Source organism: Marmota marmota, unplaced genomic scaffold (assembly GCF_001458135.2).
Source record: "Marmota marmota marmota unplaced genomic scaffold, marMar, whole genome shotgun sequence".
NCBI lineage: Eukaryota > Metazoa > Chordata > Mammalia > Rodentia > Sciuridae > Marmota > Marmota marmota.
This window is the reverse complement of record NW_025999913.1, coordinates 6,413,106-6,429,591: the sequence shown is the minus strand read 5'-3', so window position 1 is coordinate 6,429,591 and position 16,486 is coordinate 6,413,106. Positions and strand designations below refer to the sequence as shown.

At 36.1% G+C, this 16,486-nt stretch overlaps 1 protein-coding gene and 1 long non-coding RNA gene across 2 annotated transcripts in view; one reads left to right on the top strand and one right to left on the bottom strand.

Moving 5' to 3' along the window:
- LOC107149238 overlaps positions 1-2,249 on the bottom strand; it is a 15,958-nt gene extending 13,709 nt beyond the window's left edge. The window contains exon 1 of the long non-coding RNA XR_007346203.1: positions 2,239-2,249. This is a non-coding gene — a long non-coding RNA (uncharacterized LOC107149238). The remainder of the gene's footprint in view (positions 1-2,238) is intronic.
- Positions 1-16,486, top strand: part of LOC125615554 — a 209,703-nt gene that overhangs the window by 20,214 nt on the left and 173,003 nt on the right. Inside the window, exons 3-4 of the mRNA XM_048799711.1 lie at positions 10,128-10,391; positions 12,394-12,604. Of these exons, the coding sequence (XP_048655668.1) occupies positions 10,128-10,391; positions 12,394-12,604 (475 nt within the window). The remainder of the gene's footprint in view (positions 1-10,127; positions 10,392-12,393; positions 12,605-16,486) is intronic.

The following is a 16,486-nucleotide window of genomic DNA, read 5'->3' as shown; positions in this document are numbered from 1 at the left end:
TTTTTTTTTTTTTTTTTTTTTGATGGTGAAATCAACAATTTGGTAGCTAGAGACAAGAGCGAGTCATTTTTTTCCTGGATCTTTTTTTTTTTCAGTAACCTGTGAAATGGGCTAATGTCAACAATACAATAAGACTGATGTGCAGATCAAAGGTGACAATGTGCATGTCAGAGGTTTGTAAAATAGAAATTGCTGCACAGGCATTAACTTCGTTGCTAGATATCTTTGGTGCCATGTGGGCTGTCCAAAGGGAAAATGTTGATGAGCAATTATTGCCAAAAGTTTTCTCTTTTCCAAATGATATATTTGCATGCTCCTTGTAAAACCATTTGTGGTTAATTTGTTGGTCTTTGATCTAATCAGGCTGCAGATGTTCAGAAATGCCATCTTTTTGTGTATTGAGGCTCATTCACTGGGGTTTGTAAAAGTAATGGGCTGTGCCCAATTTTTCCCCAAAGTGTTCAACTCTCAGGGACAATGAAGGGAAAGATCTATCTTTTGCCTAACAAGGAGAAAAGAAAATTCAACTTTTGCCTTCAGTCAAAAAGAAAAGAAAGAAAAAAAAAGGAGAGAAAGAAAACAGTAAAGGAAAGGGAGGAGGAGAGAATCTGAGAACTGAATTTTCTAAATTAAAATATTCAATTAGATGTTTCCATCTCTCTAGAGTGAAACATTCTTAGTTGAACATTTGAGCAGCATGGGAAGAGATGAGTTATGACATATTGAGGCTGAGGTCAGGGGAATAGAATTGCAGCAGAGTGACATGATATACCATATAGTTCCTCTTCATTTTAGGCGTGTTCAATAGAGAAGGTGGAAAGGTTATATATAGTGGGTAGCTAGTAATTATTCAAGTGTAACTCAGCCAGGTTTTAGACAGAAGGATAGTTGTTTTATTCAGTGGAAGTCAATTAAACATCTGATCAAAGATACACAGTTCATGTTGCTTATCTTTGTATCTATAAATTGTGGGGGTTCTCATTGAAGGACCACCCTATTAACTATCACCTGAGCATGCTAGTTAAAATTCAGAGTTCAGCCTCACACCAGACTTACTGAGTCAAACATAGACACAAGGCCTAAATCTTCATTTTTAAAAAGCACCTTTAGGTAATTTTTATACAAAGTAAATTTTGAGGACTGCTAGTTAGGTCTTGAGGACATAATAGTATGATTGTTGGTCTCCCCCCGCCCCCCCCAGCTGCCCCCAAATGACCAAAGTAGTTGTGGAGAAATCATGAAATCAGGTGCAGGGACTAGGTTTGAGAGATCATAGAATTGTGCCCTTCATTTTTTAAAAAAATGATTTTATTGTTATTTTTTTTAAATACATGACAACAGTAGAATGCATTACAATTTTTATTACACATATAGAGCACAATTTTCGTATCTCTGTATATAAAGTTTGTTCACACCAATTTATGCCATTATACATGTACTTTGTTGTTTTTTTGCATTACAATTCTTAATACACATATATACCACAATTTTTCATATCTCTGTATATAAGGTATGTTGACACCCAATTCAAGTCTTCATAATGTATAATGATGACCATCACATTCCACCATCCTTGCTAATTCCCTGCCCCCTCCCTTTCCCTCCCACCCCTTTGCCCTATCTAGAATTCATCTATTCCTCCCATGCTCTCCCTCCCTAGCCCACTATGAGTCACCCCTCTTATATCAGAGAAAATATTTGGCATTTGTTTTTTTGGGATTGGCTAACTTCACTTAGCATTATCTTCTCCAACGCCATCCGTTTACCTGCAAATGCCAGATTTTGTTCTTTTTTAATGCTGAGCAAAATTCCATTGTGTATATATGCCACATTTTTTATTCATTCATCTACTGAAGGACATCTAGGTTGGCTCCACAGTTTAGCTATTGTGAATTGTGCTGCTATAAACATTGATGTGGCTATGTCCCTGTAGTATGCTGTTTTTAAGTCCTTTGGGTATAGTCCGAGAAGAGGAATAGCTGGGTCAAATGGTGGTTTCATTTCCAGATTTTCAAGGAATCTCCATACTGTTTTCCAAATTGGCTGCACCAATTTGCAGTCCCACCAGCAGTGCATGAGTGTGCCTTTTTCCCCACAGCCTCGCCAACACTTGTTGTTGTTTGTCTTCATAATAGCTGCCATTCTGACTGGAATTTTTACCCCTCACACATCAGATAGAGTTCTAGTCTCTAGGGTATATAAAGAACTCAAAAAGCTAAGCACCAAAAAGCAAATAACCCAGTCAACAAATGGGCCAACGACCTGAACAGACACTTCTCAGGAGAGGATAAACAATCAATCAACAAATATTTAAAAGAATTGTTCCCTTAATTTAAGGAAGATTTTTATTCAGAAGAATTAGTTTGTAAACTAACTGGCAAATTTGGCATTTTAGAAAGAAAGATTCTTATTCTTTAAGAATTTGGGTATTATTAGGGCAAAAGAATTTTTTTTCTTGAAAAACTCTAGATCATTGTTGGATGCCTGGACTTCAAAGTGACTAATTGAGGAGAGAATATGTGAGAAATATCCGGAAGGAGAGCCTAGGCTTCTCTGTTCACATGAGTCATGAGGAGCGGTCAGTAGCCTAGAGCAGAATGACCTTGAGATCTCTCACCTTGAATCCAAGATGGGGTCTCCATTTGGCTGTTCCTCTATTCAGGAATCATAGTGTGAATGACTCTGAAACAGAGTGACTAAAATCAAACCCCAGCACCAACTTCTACATCTGTTTTATGTGACCTTAGGCTAAGTCTCTCTTTGCCTCCAGTTGTGACATTTGTAAAATGAGACCCATAATAGAATCTACTTTGTGGGATTATTGTGGCCACTGTTTAATGAAGATAAAGTAGTTTAAAAGTGCCTTGATTTTAGTAAATAAATTTTAAGTGTTGATAATATAGCAACATTTAGGATTAAGGAATTTAAAAAGAAATACTTTTTGAAAACAGGAACCTGGAATATCTTCATTTGACCGAAGAGTACTGGTTTTCCAGGGGTGTAGGCAGTGAGATTCTCTCTCTCTCCTATTTAGAAGCCAAGAGAGTTTTAGCTGCTGTGACCCTCTGTCCTTGATCCCTAAGCCAAGATAAATTTTCAAGAATAATTACTTTATTGTATCCCATAGCAGAGAGACTGAGGATTAGAGCTAATTTGTCTATTTATTTATTTTGGCTGGGAGAATGGAAAAGAAAATAATGCTACTATAAAACTCTCACTGGATAATCTAGTTTACTCTGTGCTATGGCATCAATTCCCACTCCTCTGTCCCGAGTTGTCTGCCTCCAAAAGAACATTTTGCTATTTCTAATACAAATTAAGTGTATTGATTTGCTTCCTTGAAGACACCACTCAGTTTATTTTTCTGTCACCGTTGCCCCTGTATCCCAGCACTTTTTATACAGTGAAACAACCATCCAGAGACAGTAGGTAGGTTACTTACTCAATGGTAAGTTGGAATTTGTTCTCATGTGTGTCTGATGCCAAAGCCCCTACTTTTTAACTTTGACTACTTTTTGCTTCCCTTTTAAAGGAGAGAATCAATTAAACAGGGCAGGGCTGAACAGTTTGGATTGATGTATCCTATGCAGAGATGTGTAGACAGGATATATATATATATACACATATATGCCATTCAAACTCCACTTAAGATGCATTTTTGAAGAAATGCAACCAAGAAAAGTTCTAAGGGACACCACCATAGATTTCCCAAGAGCACCTTAACACTGTCTAAAGTTTTGTTTATCTACTTAAGTGCAGGTTACAGGAATATTTGCACTTCCCTTTATTATGGCCATATCTTTTTTTAATATAAAGGATTCTAGAATTTTATTTATTTTTATTATTGCATGATAATTTGGGTGTATCTTGATGTTGACAATCACTAGGTCCTGACCTTGTATACAGTGACTTAGAATCATGGCTATCTTGGTGCAATAATCCTGTTCATAGGATGGTTAAGACCAGACTTGAGTGAATACAGGGAATTCAGTGAATCTGTCAACATCAGCTTGGTTATCCACTAAAACAAGGGCAAAACAACTAGCAAACAAACAAAAACTTCACAGCATCTCAGTGGCTTAGCACAGCAGGTGCTGATTCCTCACTCTGTGTCTAGGTCCTCTTCAGGACAGAAGGAGGAGGCTTTGCTCCACCCTAATTCAATGTCTGGTTGAAGGACTGACATCTGGAGTATTGCTTATCACTATGGCAAAGGAAAAGAAAACTCTGGAGCATTTAGAGACAAGGATAAACACGATGGCCCATAGGCGAGTAGTGCTATGATCCACTCATGGATCATTGGCCAGTTAATTAAATGGGCCACCTAATCACAGGGAGGCCAGTGGTGCCATCCTATCATATGCTTGGAAGGTGAGGAACTGCTGGTATTTGATGAATTGCTGACACCACCGACTGCCTAGGAGGGAGTGGTGTTTTCTAACAACACAGATTGCTCACGCATGGAGTGGTTTATCTTATGAACTGGCAAACTTCCTCACTGGTGTAGGCTGTAGGTGGAGAATGAGCCACATCCAGTATCTTACCGAAAAGATGTCCGTCTGAGCAAAGGACTGACTATAACACTGTTTCTCAAATTTTGTGTTATATATAGCATTAGTATCTTTATTAGATAATCTGTGTTCTTTAAAAAAAATTTGGCTGTCCTTTTTTTGAGGTCACTGAATATTTGCAACTCTTTTGCTGTTATTGTTATTATTTGATATAAATTTTAGGGATATAGAAATTGCTGGAGCATCTTTAGTCACTGTTATGAAAGTTTGCTTGCCCCACAGCCTGTGTCTGTGTCCCATGGGTATCACTATCTATCTGTTGAGAACTTGTGAGTTAGAAATGACAACTTCAGAGGTCTTGTCCAAACTGAAAACAAGATTCTTTAATTATAATGAGCCAGTTTTGGGGGAGGAAAAAGTATTTCCTGATAGAAAGCCATGAGAGACTGTATATAGGCAGGCATTTGAGAAAATAATTGTGATGATAATAATTTTGACAGAATTTTAAAATATGTATGTCGTGTATGTTAATATGAACTTCATTTGTGTTTAATATGAAATAAAACTAGAAAGATTGTGGTGAGGCTCCATTAGGGTCATGAATACATGCTAAGAAATTTCAAATTATATGATAAATATAAGGTTGTAATCTGATGTCATTTAGGCAAGAGTTAGCCCCCTAAACAGCAAAAGGTATAAGAAACTTTTGTTCAGTGTCAAAAAGAAAAGTAGATCTATATGATCAGAGTTCAGAGCAAAGAAGCTGGGCAAAAGAATGAAAATTAGATTTTCCATATAATGTAGAACATTTTTTTATATTAAATTCAGGATTTTGTGATAAGAAAATATGGATACATCACCAAGGATGTCACTTGGATAGTCAATAATGAAGTTTTTAAAATTAGATATCATCAAGGAAACTTTAAAGATTTTCACTTTATTCTTATTTCCATTAATCTGACTATGAGATGCCTAGGTGTTATTTTGTGTTTTTTTTCTGCTTAGGGATTTTCTGAGCCTCTTTGTTTTGTAGACTGATGTCTTTCATCAGTTTTGGAAAAATGCTTAGTCATTATTTATTCAAAAACATTTTTGTGTGTGGGTACCATCATCTCTCCCTTGTCCTGATAGGACTCCAATTACATGTGTGTTAGATTGCTTATTATTATTCCACAGGTACTTCAGTCTCTGACCTGTTTTTCATTTTCATTCTTTTTGCTTTTGCACTTTGGTTTCTATTGATTTACGTTAGGGTTCACCTATCTTTTCTTTGTTGTGCTCATTTATGCTGTTAAGACAATTTAATGATTTTTATCTTTTCAAACGTTTTATATATCTGTTCTAAAGCAGCTCAAAGTTCTCTCCTGAAATATTCCAAACTTTTACTGATTACTTCCATCTTTTCTTCTAATTTTTTATCCTAATTATAATGATTATTTTAAAGTCTGTGCCAGACATGGTGGCACACGCTGTAATCCCAGCAGCTCGGGAGGCTGAGACAGGAGAATCTCGAGTTCAAAGCCAGCTTCAGCAACTGCGAGACACCAAGCAACTCAGTGAGACCCTGTCTCTAAATAAAATACAAAATAGGGTCGGGGATATGGCTTAGTGGTCTAGTACCCCTGAGTTCAATCCCTGGTACCCCCCCAAAAAAAGTTTTTGTTAATTCCTGTGTCATCTATAAGTCAGTTTCTATTGACTGGTTTTCTTTTATCTGTGTTTCACATTTTCCTGCTGCCAGAGATGGCTCATAGTTGCCTATGGTATACACATTGTGTATATATAAATTATAGAGATTGAGATAGAAAATATTGATTCTGTATCAGGAACTTAATGTCTTTGTTTAAATCAGGAATTGAGCTAAATTGGGTTTGGATGGCAGCTTTAGTTAGTTTGAATATATTACTGGCTTTAAAGCTTTATGTTGTAAAAGGTCCCTCCTTCTTCTGGGCTTGATATTCAAGCACCATTTATTGAGATTGTGCTCTGCTTTCCAGCATTGCCCAAAGATTTTTGGGACAGTGGAAATCTTACTTTGCCTCTTACCTAGAACCAATTGGCCACGTGCTGCTGGGCACTTGGTAAATATCCTAAGGTTGAGAATTGGTAGTGAGGACTCACTGTGTTTGGGGCTCATAACTGTTCAGTATTCCACAACAGCCTTAGTGTATTCAAAGTTCAGCCAGTGTTTCCTTTCTTTTACAAAGTCCTCTATGCAATGATAGGTCTACTTCTTTCTTGTTCCTAGTACTTTGCTATCATGACTGTTATTGAACATATATTTTAATGATTTTGAAATTCCTGGGGTGCCTTAATAATTTAGAAAGACTTGCATCTCCCTAGCCCGTGTCTCATTTCCTCAGCTCTCAATGAGCTCAAAAAGATACATTTTACATATTAACTGGGTTTTTTTTTTCTTGTTAGGATGAGATGGTTGGACATTTGCAACCATCTCCATTAAGCATAAACAGAATCTTGAAGATCCTCTCTATCTTTTTTTTTTTTTTTTTGGTATTGGGGATTGAACTGAGGGGCACTTAATCACTGTTCCACATCTCCAGCCCTTTTTTTGTATTTTATTTAGAGGTTGGGTCTCAGTGAGTTTCTTAAGACCTTCTGTTTTTGAAATCATTTTATCAACATTTTTTTTCCTGATTACAAGAATTACAATCATTATAGAAAATTCAGAAAGTAAAAAAACATGGATAATACATTGTGAGTATGCATTTTTATCATTTTGAGTCATTTGTCATGAACTCCGTGGATTGCTTTAATTTCAAAGTATTTGGTGTCCAAGCGAAAAAAAATATTGCTTTCTTTCCTCATCCCCCATTCAGCATTTGATCTTTAAAATTCTTACTTGCTTCTTGGATTCTACTTATTATGCACTCATCTTTCACATGTACCTTCTTTGATGCAGAAGATCACCCTAAAGTTATGTAGTGAACTTGAGCTCTATAGTATCTCTTTCTTTCAAAATAGTGGCATTTTACAGTATTTGGAAAATAAAGGTGCTTTGAGAATATGATGCCCTCCATTAGCAGGGTCTCTGTGATGAGATGGCATGGGCAGTTGACATTGGGGGAGACCCATGCATTTATATCTTAATTTTTAGCTTTTAGTTACAAACTTACTGAAAAATACTCAGGGATATGTCCCATCATAGGACATCTGTGGAAATGTTCAAGTTTGTGGAAAGGATCCTCTGAGAGAGATACAGTGAAACTTAGTGATCTTTCTTACCAAAAGAACGAGTCCCAAGCTACATATTAAAGGGCAAAAGATCTCTCCTACAACAGGCACCAAGGGAAAGATGCTAGGGGAAGAAATAAGGGAAGACAACTGTTGTCACATAAATTCCTTTCTTTAATAATTTATGGCTCCTATATTCCTTTGTAGTCAGTATCAGTGAGTATGTCACATTCTGTTCATATACTCATTTTTTTTAGGAGTCATCAGGGTGGTAGCATATGACCCTGTGGAGCAGGTTGAGGTGAAGTCCTTTTTATGCATTGCTGCAGGTGACACAGTATTGCGCAGTGTCCTCTGTTGGTCTCAGAACCCCTGAACTATTTCTCATGCACAAAAGGATACTGGTGTTTTACATGTTTACCAATATATTTCATTCTTGTATATGTACTTTTCCTTTTTATTAAAAGAAATTGTTACTTAAGTCATCTTAGAAGTAATTGAAATAAAATCTTAATAAATAATAATGTAAATTTTATATTTTTCTGAGCATTAACAGATTTAAATGTTTACCATATAATTTATTGTCTAAGTTGAGGATTTTGTCAATTCCATGAAGAGGATCCATTTTTTTTTTTAATTGCTGAGGAAACTCAAGTATATGGAAACTTAAATATAAAAAAAACTGACTTGCCCCAATGACAACAAAATTAATAATAGAATTGTTAGGGCCAAATTCTTACTTCATTTACTTTGATTGCACTGTTGAATAAGACCAGGTTAGTATAAGAAGGGCACTGGTTTTCACTTCTAAATGCAGAGATAAAAATTGATAAACTTATTGTTAATAGCATCCGTTCAATTTTATTTCTAAATGATGATCCCATCATTTAGATTTCTGACTCCACTTCTCCCCCTCCTCATTTAGCTCTGATTCTGTTATCACAAATGCTACTCACAGCCAACTAGCCAAATGAAAAGTACGGCTTGATTAAGGATCTCTTTTGTCAATAATTTGTGCCTAATGTTTTTAGCTTTCCCATGGGCTGTTGTAGAAAATGGTAAATCTGGTTTAAATGAAACCTGATCCTGTTAATGGTTTAATAGCAGCTGCCACAGGGTTATGGTATTTTTCAACAGATGCCTCTGTTTCATTTTGTTTCTAAACTAAGTCTTGAGATATTTACATAAATTGTATAAAATATTATCTACACACTTTTGGCTAAATATATTGTAAAACAATCTTAGACTAGACCCTGTCTTTGTCCATTTAAATTACTCACATAAAACTAAAAAAAAAATACATCTTAAGTGTATAATCTATTTTTTGAAATAAAAGATTATTTATGTTTTGCAATTCCCTGATTTTTTTTTTTTTAAAAAAGACCTAAGAAAAGGCTCAATCTCTACATCTGGGAATTTGCACAGTGGCTTGGGCAATCTGATCATTTCATTCGTTTTTATATCTGGTGTTATTTACGAAGCACTGAAAAATTGCTCATATAGTGATATGTATTACAGTGTCAACTAAAATAAATGGACTAGTCACAAAATTAAATGAGACTCCATTTTTTTTTTCAATTTCAACTGATGGACCTTGTAATAATAATTTGCATTGTCATGATGAGTAGGATTTGTTTTTCTGGAGTGTAAAAGTTTGTTCAACCACTTTTAAGAAAGCATTTATTCCCTGCAAAGCACGTGAGCTGTGTACCTGAATGATACAAAGATAAATGACAGTCATGCAAAATAATGGTTATGATGGAAGATAGAAATAGTAACGTAATTGTCTTAGTCTGTTTTCTGTGGTATAACACACTACTTGAGACATGGTAATTGAAAAAGAATAGAATTTTATTAGGCTCACAATTCTGGAGGCACTAAGAACATAGTGCTGGTTTCTGGTAAGGGTCTTCCTGATGGCATGATAACATCGCGGAGGGCATCATGTACTGACGGAGCCAGCATGCTAGCTCAGTTCTCTGTTCCTGTAAAGCCACTAATGCCATCCTAATAACCTCATCTAATCCTCATTATCTCCCAAAAGTACCACATCCAAATACCATATGAATTAGGGAATTAAGTGTCTAACACATGAACTTTTAGGGAACACATTCAAACCATACAATAATAGAGGGACCAGCTCAGGCAAATACCATGTTACTTAATATTACAAAGTTTATTTCTAAAGCTCATAAAATATAAAATCTTCTGGTAGGCAGGTCACACTTTCATGATTGCAAATTACCTGTGGCTGGAAGGGTTATTTATGTAAATGTATCCAGTGGGTGAATTTTTAAGGGTCAAAAACAGGAGTGCAGACTGACTTTTTACTGAATTCTAAATTGTCTGTAGGCCTTACTGAATGTAGAGTGTTTCTAAACATATAAGCATCCCAATCTTCTCTTGTCTTAATGTCTTTCCTAGGTACTACCCCAAAGGAAAGATGTGAAACCTGGCATAGCTTTCTTATTTGAACTCTTTCTCCTTCGTGGGAAACATGCCTGCCTTGGCCAGGCTGTGGGCTGGGCAATCTTTCCCCTGTGTGATAACAACTTGGATGTAGTGGAAGGAAAATTCAAGTGTCCCCTTCTCCGAGGACATTATGACCGGAAATCCAGAAGTTTTAGGAAAATTGAAGATTTGATTTGCCTGGACTTGGACCACTGGCTGTGCAATCTCTATTTTCAGGTTTGTGATATAATTGTGTAAATGGAAACATTTTTTTTTTAATTTTCCAAAGTTGCTTCTTTCTAGCCTTTATCTTGCTTTCATGCCATTGAACATTTTAATAAGTTTCATAAAATGGCGAAAGTAATTATCTCTTAATGCTGATTTCTGATAACATGAATTAAATTAATATGTAGAAATAAGAACTAAAATTCACAAGTTAATGAAAAAGTTAAAGATAATTTAATACAATCTTCTATGTTGTGAATGGACCAGAACCAGTACTCGAGCCCCCTGATTCTCAGCTCACAATCTTTAACTACCACTTCATCTCAAAATTATTGGTGTTTCCTGACCAAAAGTACTTAACCATGCTTCTGTTATGTGTTGGACACTGCCAGTTCTAGGATACAAAAGAGATAAGATGCAATCTTTGCCTTCTGAATGCCTGCCATCTATCTGATGAGACAGACACATGTCTATATAAGGTATGGAAATCAGTAGTAGCAGTAGTAGTAGTAGTAGTAGTAGTAGTAGTAGTAGCAGTAGTTGTGTTAATTATAAAGAGAATTTATATTTGAGATTAAATCAAGAAATGAGGCTTGGAATTTCAAAATAAAAAGGTCATTATTTGTTAGCATTAAAATAGTTTAAATCGATGAAAATCTACTTGCATTTGAAGATAATTCTGTTTTTCCCCCCTCTGACATGTTATTTTTAAAAAAAATTTGTGGAAGAAAAAGTGATATTATGATTTATCTGTAGAGCTTAGTTGGCTGTTCGTTGTTACAGATAGATGTGCTTGTCTATTAACTTTCTAACTTTAATAGACAATGATAAGATTCTCTCTCTGTATATTTCATGGGGGAGTGAGTGAGTCTTTATTAAGGGCATAGTGCATTATGAAAGGTATTTGATTTTCTGATAAGAAGGGCAGAATAAGTGGATATTTAGGTACTTCTTTTCCGTGAGAATGAAAGAGAAGTTCTTATCTGAAAGCTCCATTTTTCTTTCATGTGAAATTCTAATATATGTGGATTTTTCTCAGTGTCCATTTTCTCAAATGAAAAAATTTCTGATCAAGTAAATGACAGAGTTATTCAAAAGTGAATAGTTTAAAATTAGAAGGAGAAGAATAGGATAAAGCAGATGATGGAACAGGAAATAGTTTTTGTAATTCAGGTTTGGAAGAGAATATGAAGGAAACAAGGAAATCCACTGAAATTCTGGTCACTTTCCTCCTGGGTCAGTTAGTGGAAGGAAATCATCCTGGTCCAAGAGGTGCACACGGAGCCAGGGTGTGTGGTTTAGCCATGGGTGTCACGTTCTCAAGTTGGCCTGAGTGTCATTAGGGACAGCACCCAGGCTACTAACCCTCGGCATTATGGAGAAGGCTGGCCATAATGGGCTGACTCTAGGTTAGCCCCTGCAGAATGTGTGTAAGGACCCAAGAGAGAAAATTCTGCAGGTGAGATAACCTATAACTCTTTCTCAGGAAACTTTTTCTGCGGTTGCTTATTTTTGTGTTTCATTTTTTATGTCAGGGATGGCTTCCCCCAAACACTTATTATCATTAAAATTTTAAACATACATAAAAGTTACAAATATTGCATATGCAGCACCCATTTATTCACTATTAGATTCTACAATCTTGTCATTTCCTCTTCAACTTAGAACATTATTCTTGGAGACAGTAAATACTGAATGAACATTTGCTAATTTCCTCCCAGTATAAATGATAGGCAAACAGTGTTGTTAAGAAGGAAATTTAAAAATTATAAATTAAAAGAAACAATCCTAATAAACATATACAGGGCATGGCAATATCTGTAGCAATTATGTAAATTGGTTAATACAGAATTCACTCTTTGTAATGTAAACAAATGAGAGCTTATAAGTTCTGGAGAACTGAATTCATTATTGACTTTTCTGATTTATCAGATTGTCTCATTGTTGTAGAGAAGAAAATACCACGTTTACATTAGTTTTAATGGTTTTGATAATAGTTTTTATCTCTTAAAAGGTCGTTAAACTTCCTTTGCTTTTGGATGATCAAAAAAATCATGAAAGCAATACTCAGCTTGGCACTGAATTTCCAATGCATTTATTGGTTAAAGGAGATAAAGGAAAATTAGGTGTACATGATACATCTGGCCCCTGGGAGAAAAAATCTGAGAAAAATATATGTGCATCTATGGATAATGGAACTCAATCTACCTTACACTCTTCTCAGGGTAGGTTGATTTGACTTTTTAGTAATCTATTACTAATATTTCAAGTGGTGTTATATTAAATAAAATTTAGTAAGAAGTGCATATTCTTTATTAAGATCTTATTTTCTATACCAAGCCACTTAAAAAGAATGTAACTGTTGACAAGAATATTAGCTTTCCTATTGCATTATCTATTGCACAAGGAAACATAAAATTGCTTCATTGAAACAGAAGTTTTTCTCCATGGATTTATTGCTCTTAGAATATTTCTGAACGTTTTTATCAGGGGTGGGGGAGGTAACTGAACTTTTTTTTTTTTTTTTGGAGCTCATTTCTAAATTTTAGTCTTTTTTTGTGTGTGCTCTTGAAAGTATTAACCAAAACCTAAATAGAAAAGATCAAATATTCTCAGGAAAAAGTTCTCAGGTAATATAGTTGATAAAACTTTGTTTTTAAAGACTGATTTTATCAAGTACTAAGTAAGCAAATAAAATTTTTAAAAGTATTCTAATTTTCAAAAGTTCCCATTTATAGAAAAGATATATTAAAGACTGTTATCTTTTGTACTAAAGAATTATTTGTTTTACTGAAAGATTCCAAGTTTCCTTAACAGGATGGATACTCTATCAGTAAGTAATAGTTTGAGTGGTGGGGGACTGGTGACCCACACAGGCAGTGATAGTGTTCATTAGGAGCTCTGTGGTAACACTGGAGGTATCACCTGTGACAAGCCCTGTAGTAGCACTTTCATTGATTTACCTTAGAAATTATCAAATATTTTAATTATACTGTATGAAAAATAACACAACATACAATAGTACTTATTCCTCTGATTTGCCATTTCTTACTGTTTGGCCATATATGCTTTATATGTTTTCTTTTAAAAAATTACATATTATGCATAAAGCCCTCATTTATTTTGTTACTCGGGATTGAACCCAGCTGTACTTTACCACTGAGCCACCTCCCAGCCCTTTTTGTTTTTTTATTTTGAGACAGGTCTTGCTAAGTTGCTTAGGGTCTTCTTCAAGTTTCTGAGGCTGGCCTTGAACTTGCTATCTTCCTGCCTCAGCCTCATTCCAAATTTCCTAGTAGGGAAGTTCTGTTGAGAACCTCATGGGCATTGTAGTTAAGTCTCATCGAATTGGCTCTGAAGCAGACTGATTTTACACAAGATCTCTGTTGACTCTAATTTGTCAGGCTTTCCCGAGTGAGGATCTGGGATACACTTGTTCTGTAAAAAATGTTAATAACATTTAGCATATCTTCTGCATGACCTGGGTACTGTGGTTTTGGTATATCCCAATGAATTCAGATGTTGAAAACTTTGTACCCAGTGCAGCAGTATTGGGAGGTGGGGACTTCAAGGCAAGAATGTTTGAAGGTGAAATGAACAGACTATGAGATCTGTAACCTCATCAGTCCATAGATTGAATGGACTGAGGGGTACCTGTGCAGGTGGGCGTTGCTGGAGGAGGTGGGGCAGCAGGGGCATGCCCTGGCCCTGGAAGGGTGCATCTTCCCCGCAGCCTCTTCCTATCTGTGCTTCCTTGTTGCCAAGAATTGAGCAGTCTGCCCCCACCCCCCACTCCATCCCCCTTCTTCCAGGATATTGTCCACCTTCTGGGGCCCAGAGCAATGGAGTTGGCCATCTATGGACTAAGTCCTCAAAACTCTGAGTCCCAAATAAACTTTTCCTCCTCTGAGTTGTTCTTGTTGGTTATTTTGGTCACAGTGACACAAAAGCTGACTCAGGAATTCTGCTATAACAACAGAAAATGGAGGAAGACTCTTGGCCATCTAGAGATTTAGAACAAGAAGATGAAGTCTTTTTTGGATGGTTGAAGATCATTTTCCTAAGATAGGAAAAGCAAGAAATAAAAGCCCTGGTTAGGATTTTATTAGATACAGTGGATAGAAAGCATGGCATTGATTTTTACTTAAATATCAAGTTCAAAAGCCAACCGTAAAGCTGCTGCATGAGACACAGTAAAATGCATGCATTTGCAAAATAAATGTGTTTTTTTTCAATGTTTGGGGGCTCCGTATGGAGCTCAAAAATTTATTTTAGAATTTTAATTTTGCAGAAGGTGAGTTCTGAGTTAATTAATAATATTGCAGTGCTGCTGACATTTTAACCTAATTTTAGGGTACTAAGTAGATGATTAGAAACAATTGCTCTTAGAGAATTTTCTACCGGATCAGTTTTGCTTTCCAGTTTTCTCCAGGCCAATGTGGCTCTATTTCCCATGCCTACTGCACTGTGCCTTGGACTAGGCTTTCAGAGTTCTGCCCTGTTCTACAAGGAGGAGGACAGGTGGCACTTCAGAAAACTATACCATGAGAGGGAGCATCTTTGATGCATTAGAAAAATGCTTTAGAAAAAAACTGCTTATTCTTTTGCTCAGCTCTGAGCTTGGAGACTGATGTAAGCCTCACACTCAGAGACTGCAGAGGGACCTTCTGTTCCTGCTCTGAACAGATTTATACAAAAAACAGAACATGAAAATCTCTTTGAATACATGTCTTCACTATTGCTTGTATTTATTTATTTTTCTTGGAAGCTCCTAAGCATATTATTAGCAGTTAATATCCCCCATGGATTTGTTTTCTAATATATCAGGGCTGTGATACAGTATGCTGTTTCTTCCACTGATATGTTGCTAAGAGATTTAATAATGGGTAAACAAACACAACATGTGGTAATTCATTTCAAATTAAAAGTTTATTAAACTCTGGCTTGATGGCTTTCTGGCTATTTACAATTAAAGAAGCAAACCTTAGGGAAGGGGTGACCACGTGGTGTGTTCATGGCTGCAATGTTTTTATCTGAAAAATGTGTTTATGATCTTCCGCAAGCTGTCCTACGTTGATAGGCTCTGTATGTAATCTGTTGAATCTACTGCCGTCCTCAAATCATGCACAAGTGACTTTAATGTTCACTTTGGAGCCTGTGGTGTGCGAGCACATGCCATCATACACCCCCAAGCACCCCCAAGAGGTTTCTGAGTTTAATCCCATGGTCGATCATCTAAAGGGTGATCAGTTTTGAAATTAGGTGGATGCCTAAGGCCAGAAAGAATTTATAAAAGGCCAGAAGAAAAGACCTAGGATATAACTTTTGGGTTATTAGCATCTTTTAGCTTGTTTTACTTTTTAGGAGACATGCCAGGGAAATATTTATTATACTTGATAATTGTGTTTTACATATGGCTATGTTGAAAGGACAAGAGTCTCCAGCAAGGTCTATGTGTGGGTTGTAATGCAGAATTCAATTCAAGATGATTTCATTGTGCAACCAATGAACAAGTCATGCTGCTTAATGCTTTGGGATTATAAATCCAAACAGTATCCAGTCCCTGAACCCTAGGGTCTTATCGGAGCCCCATCCTGCTCTACTAGGAGATACACGTAAGTCCACAGGTTCAGTAGGTGATGGGCGGAGCTCCCAGCACTGAATTTTCATGAGGGACAAGTAAGCCTTCTGGGAAAAGTGAAGCAGATGCATCTGGCTAAGTGCCAAAGTTTTAGGTGACAAGTGAGAGAAGCAATTGTGAGAAATGTATGTATTGGTGATTCAGGTTGGTCCTCTAACCCAGTCATCTCATGGTGGGATTCCCAGAGAGGTCAACTGCGTGGTGACACTCTCCAACCTGCTAAAAGAGAGTCATTTCACTGAAATTCTGTATGACATGGAATTATATTGTGTAGATAGCATATACTATCCTGTGAGACATTCTGCTTTGTCTATACATACACATTATATATACACATACACACACATATATACATCTATCTATATATATATCTGTGTATACACATATATCTATGTATGTGTGTGTGTATATATATATATACATATATATGTGTGTATATATATATATATATATATATATATATATA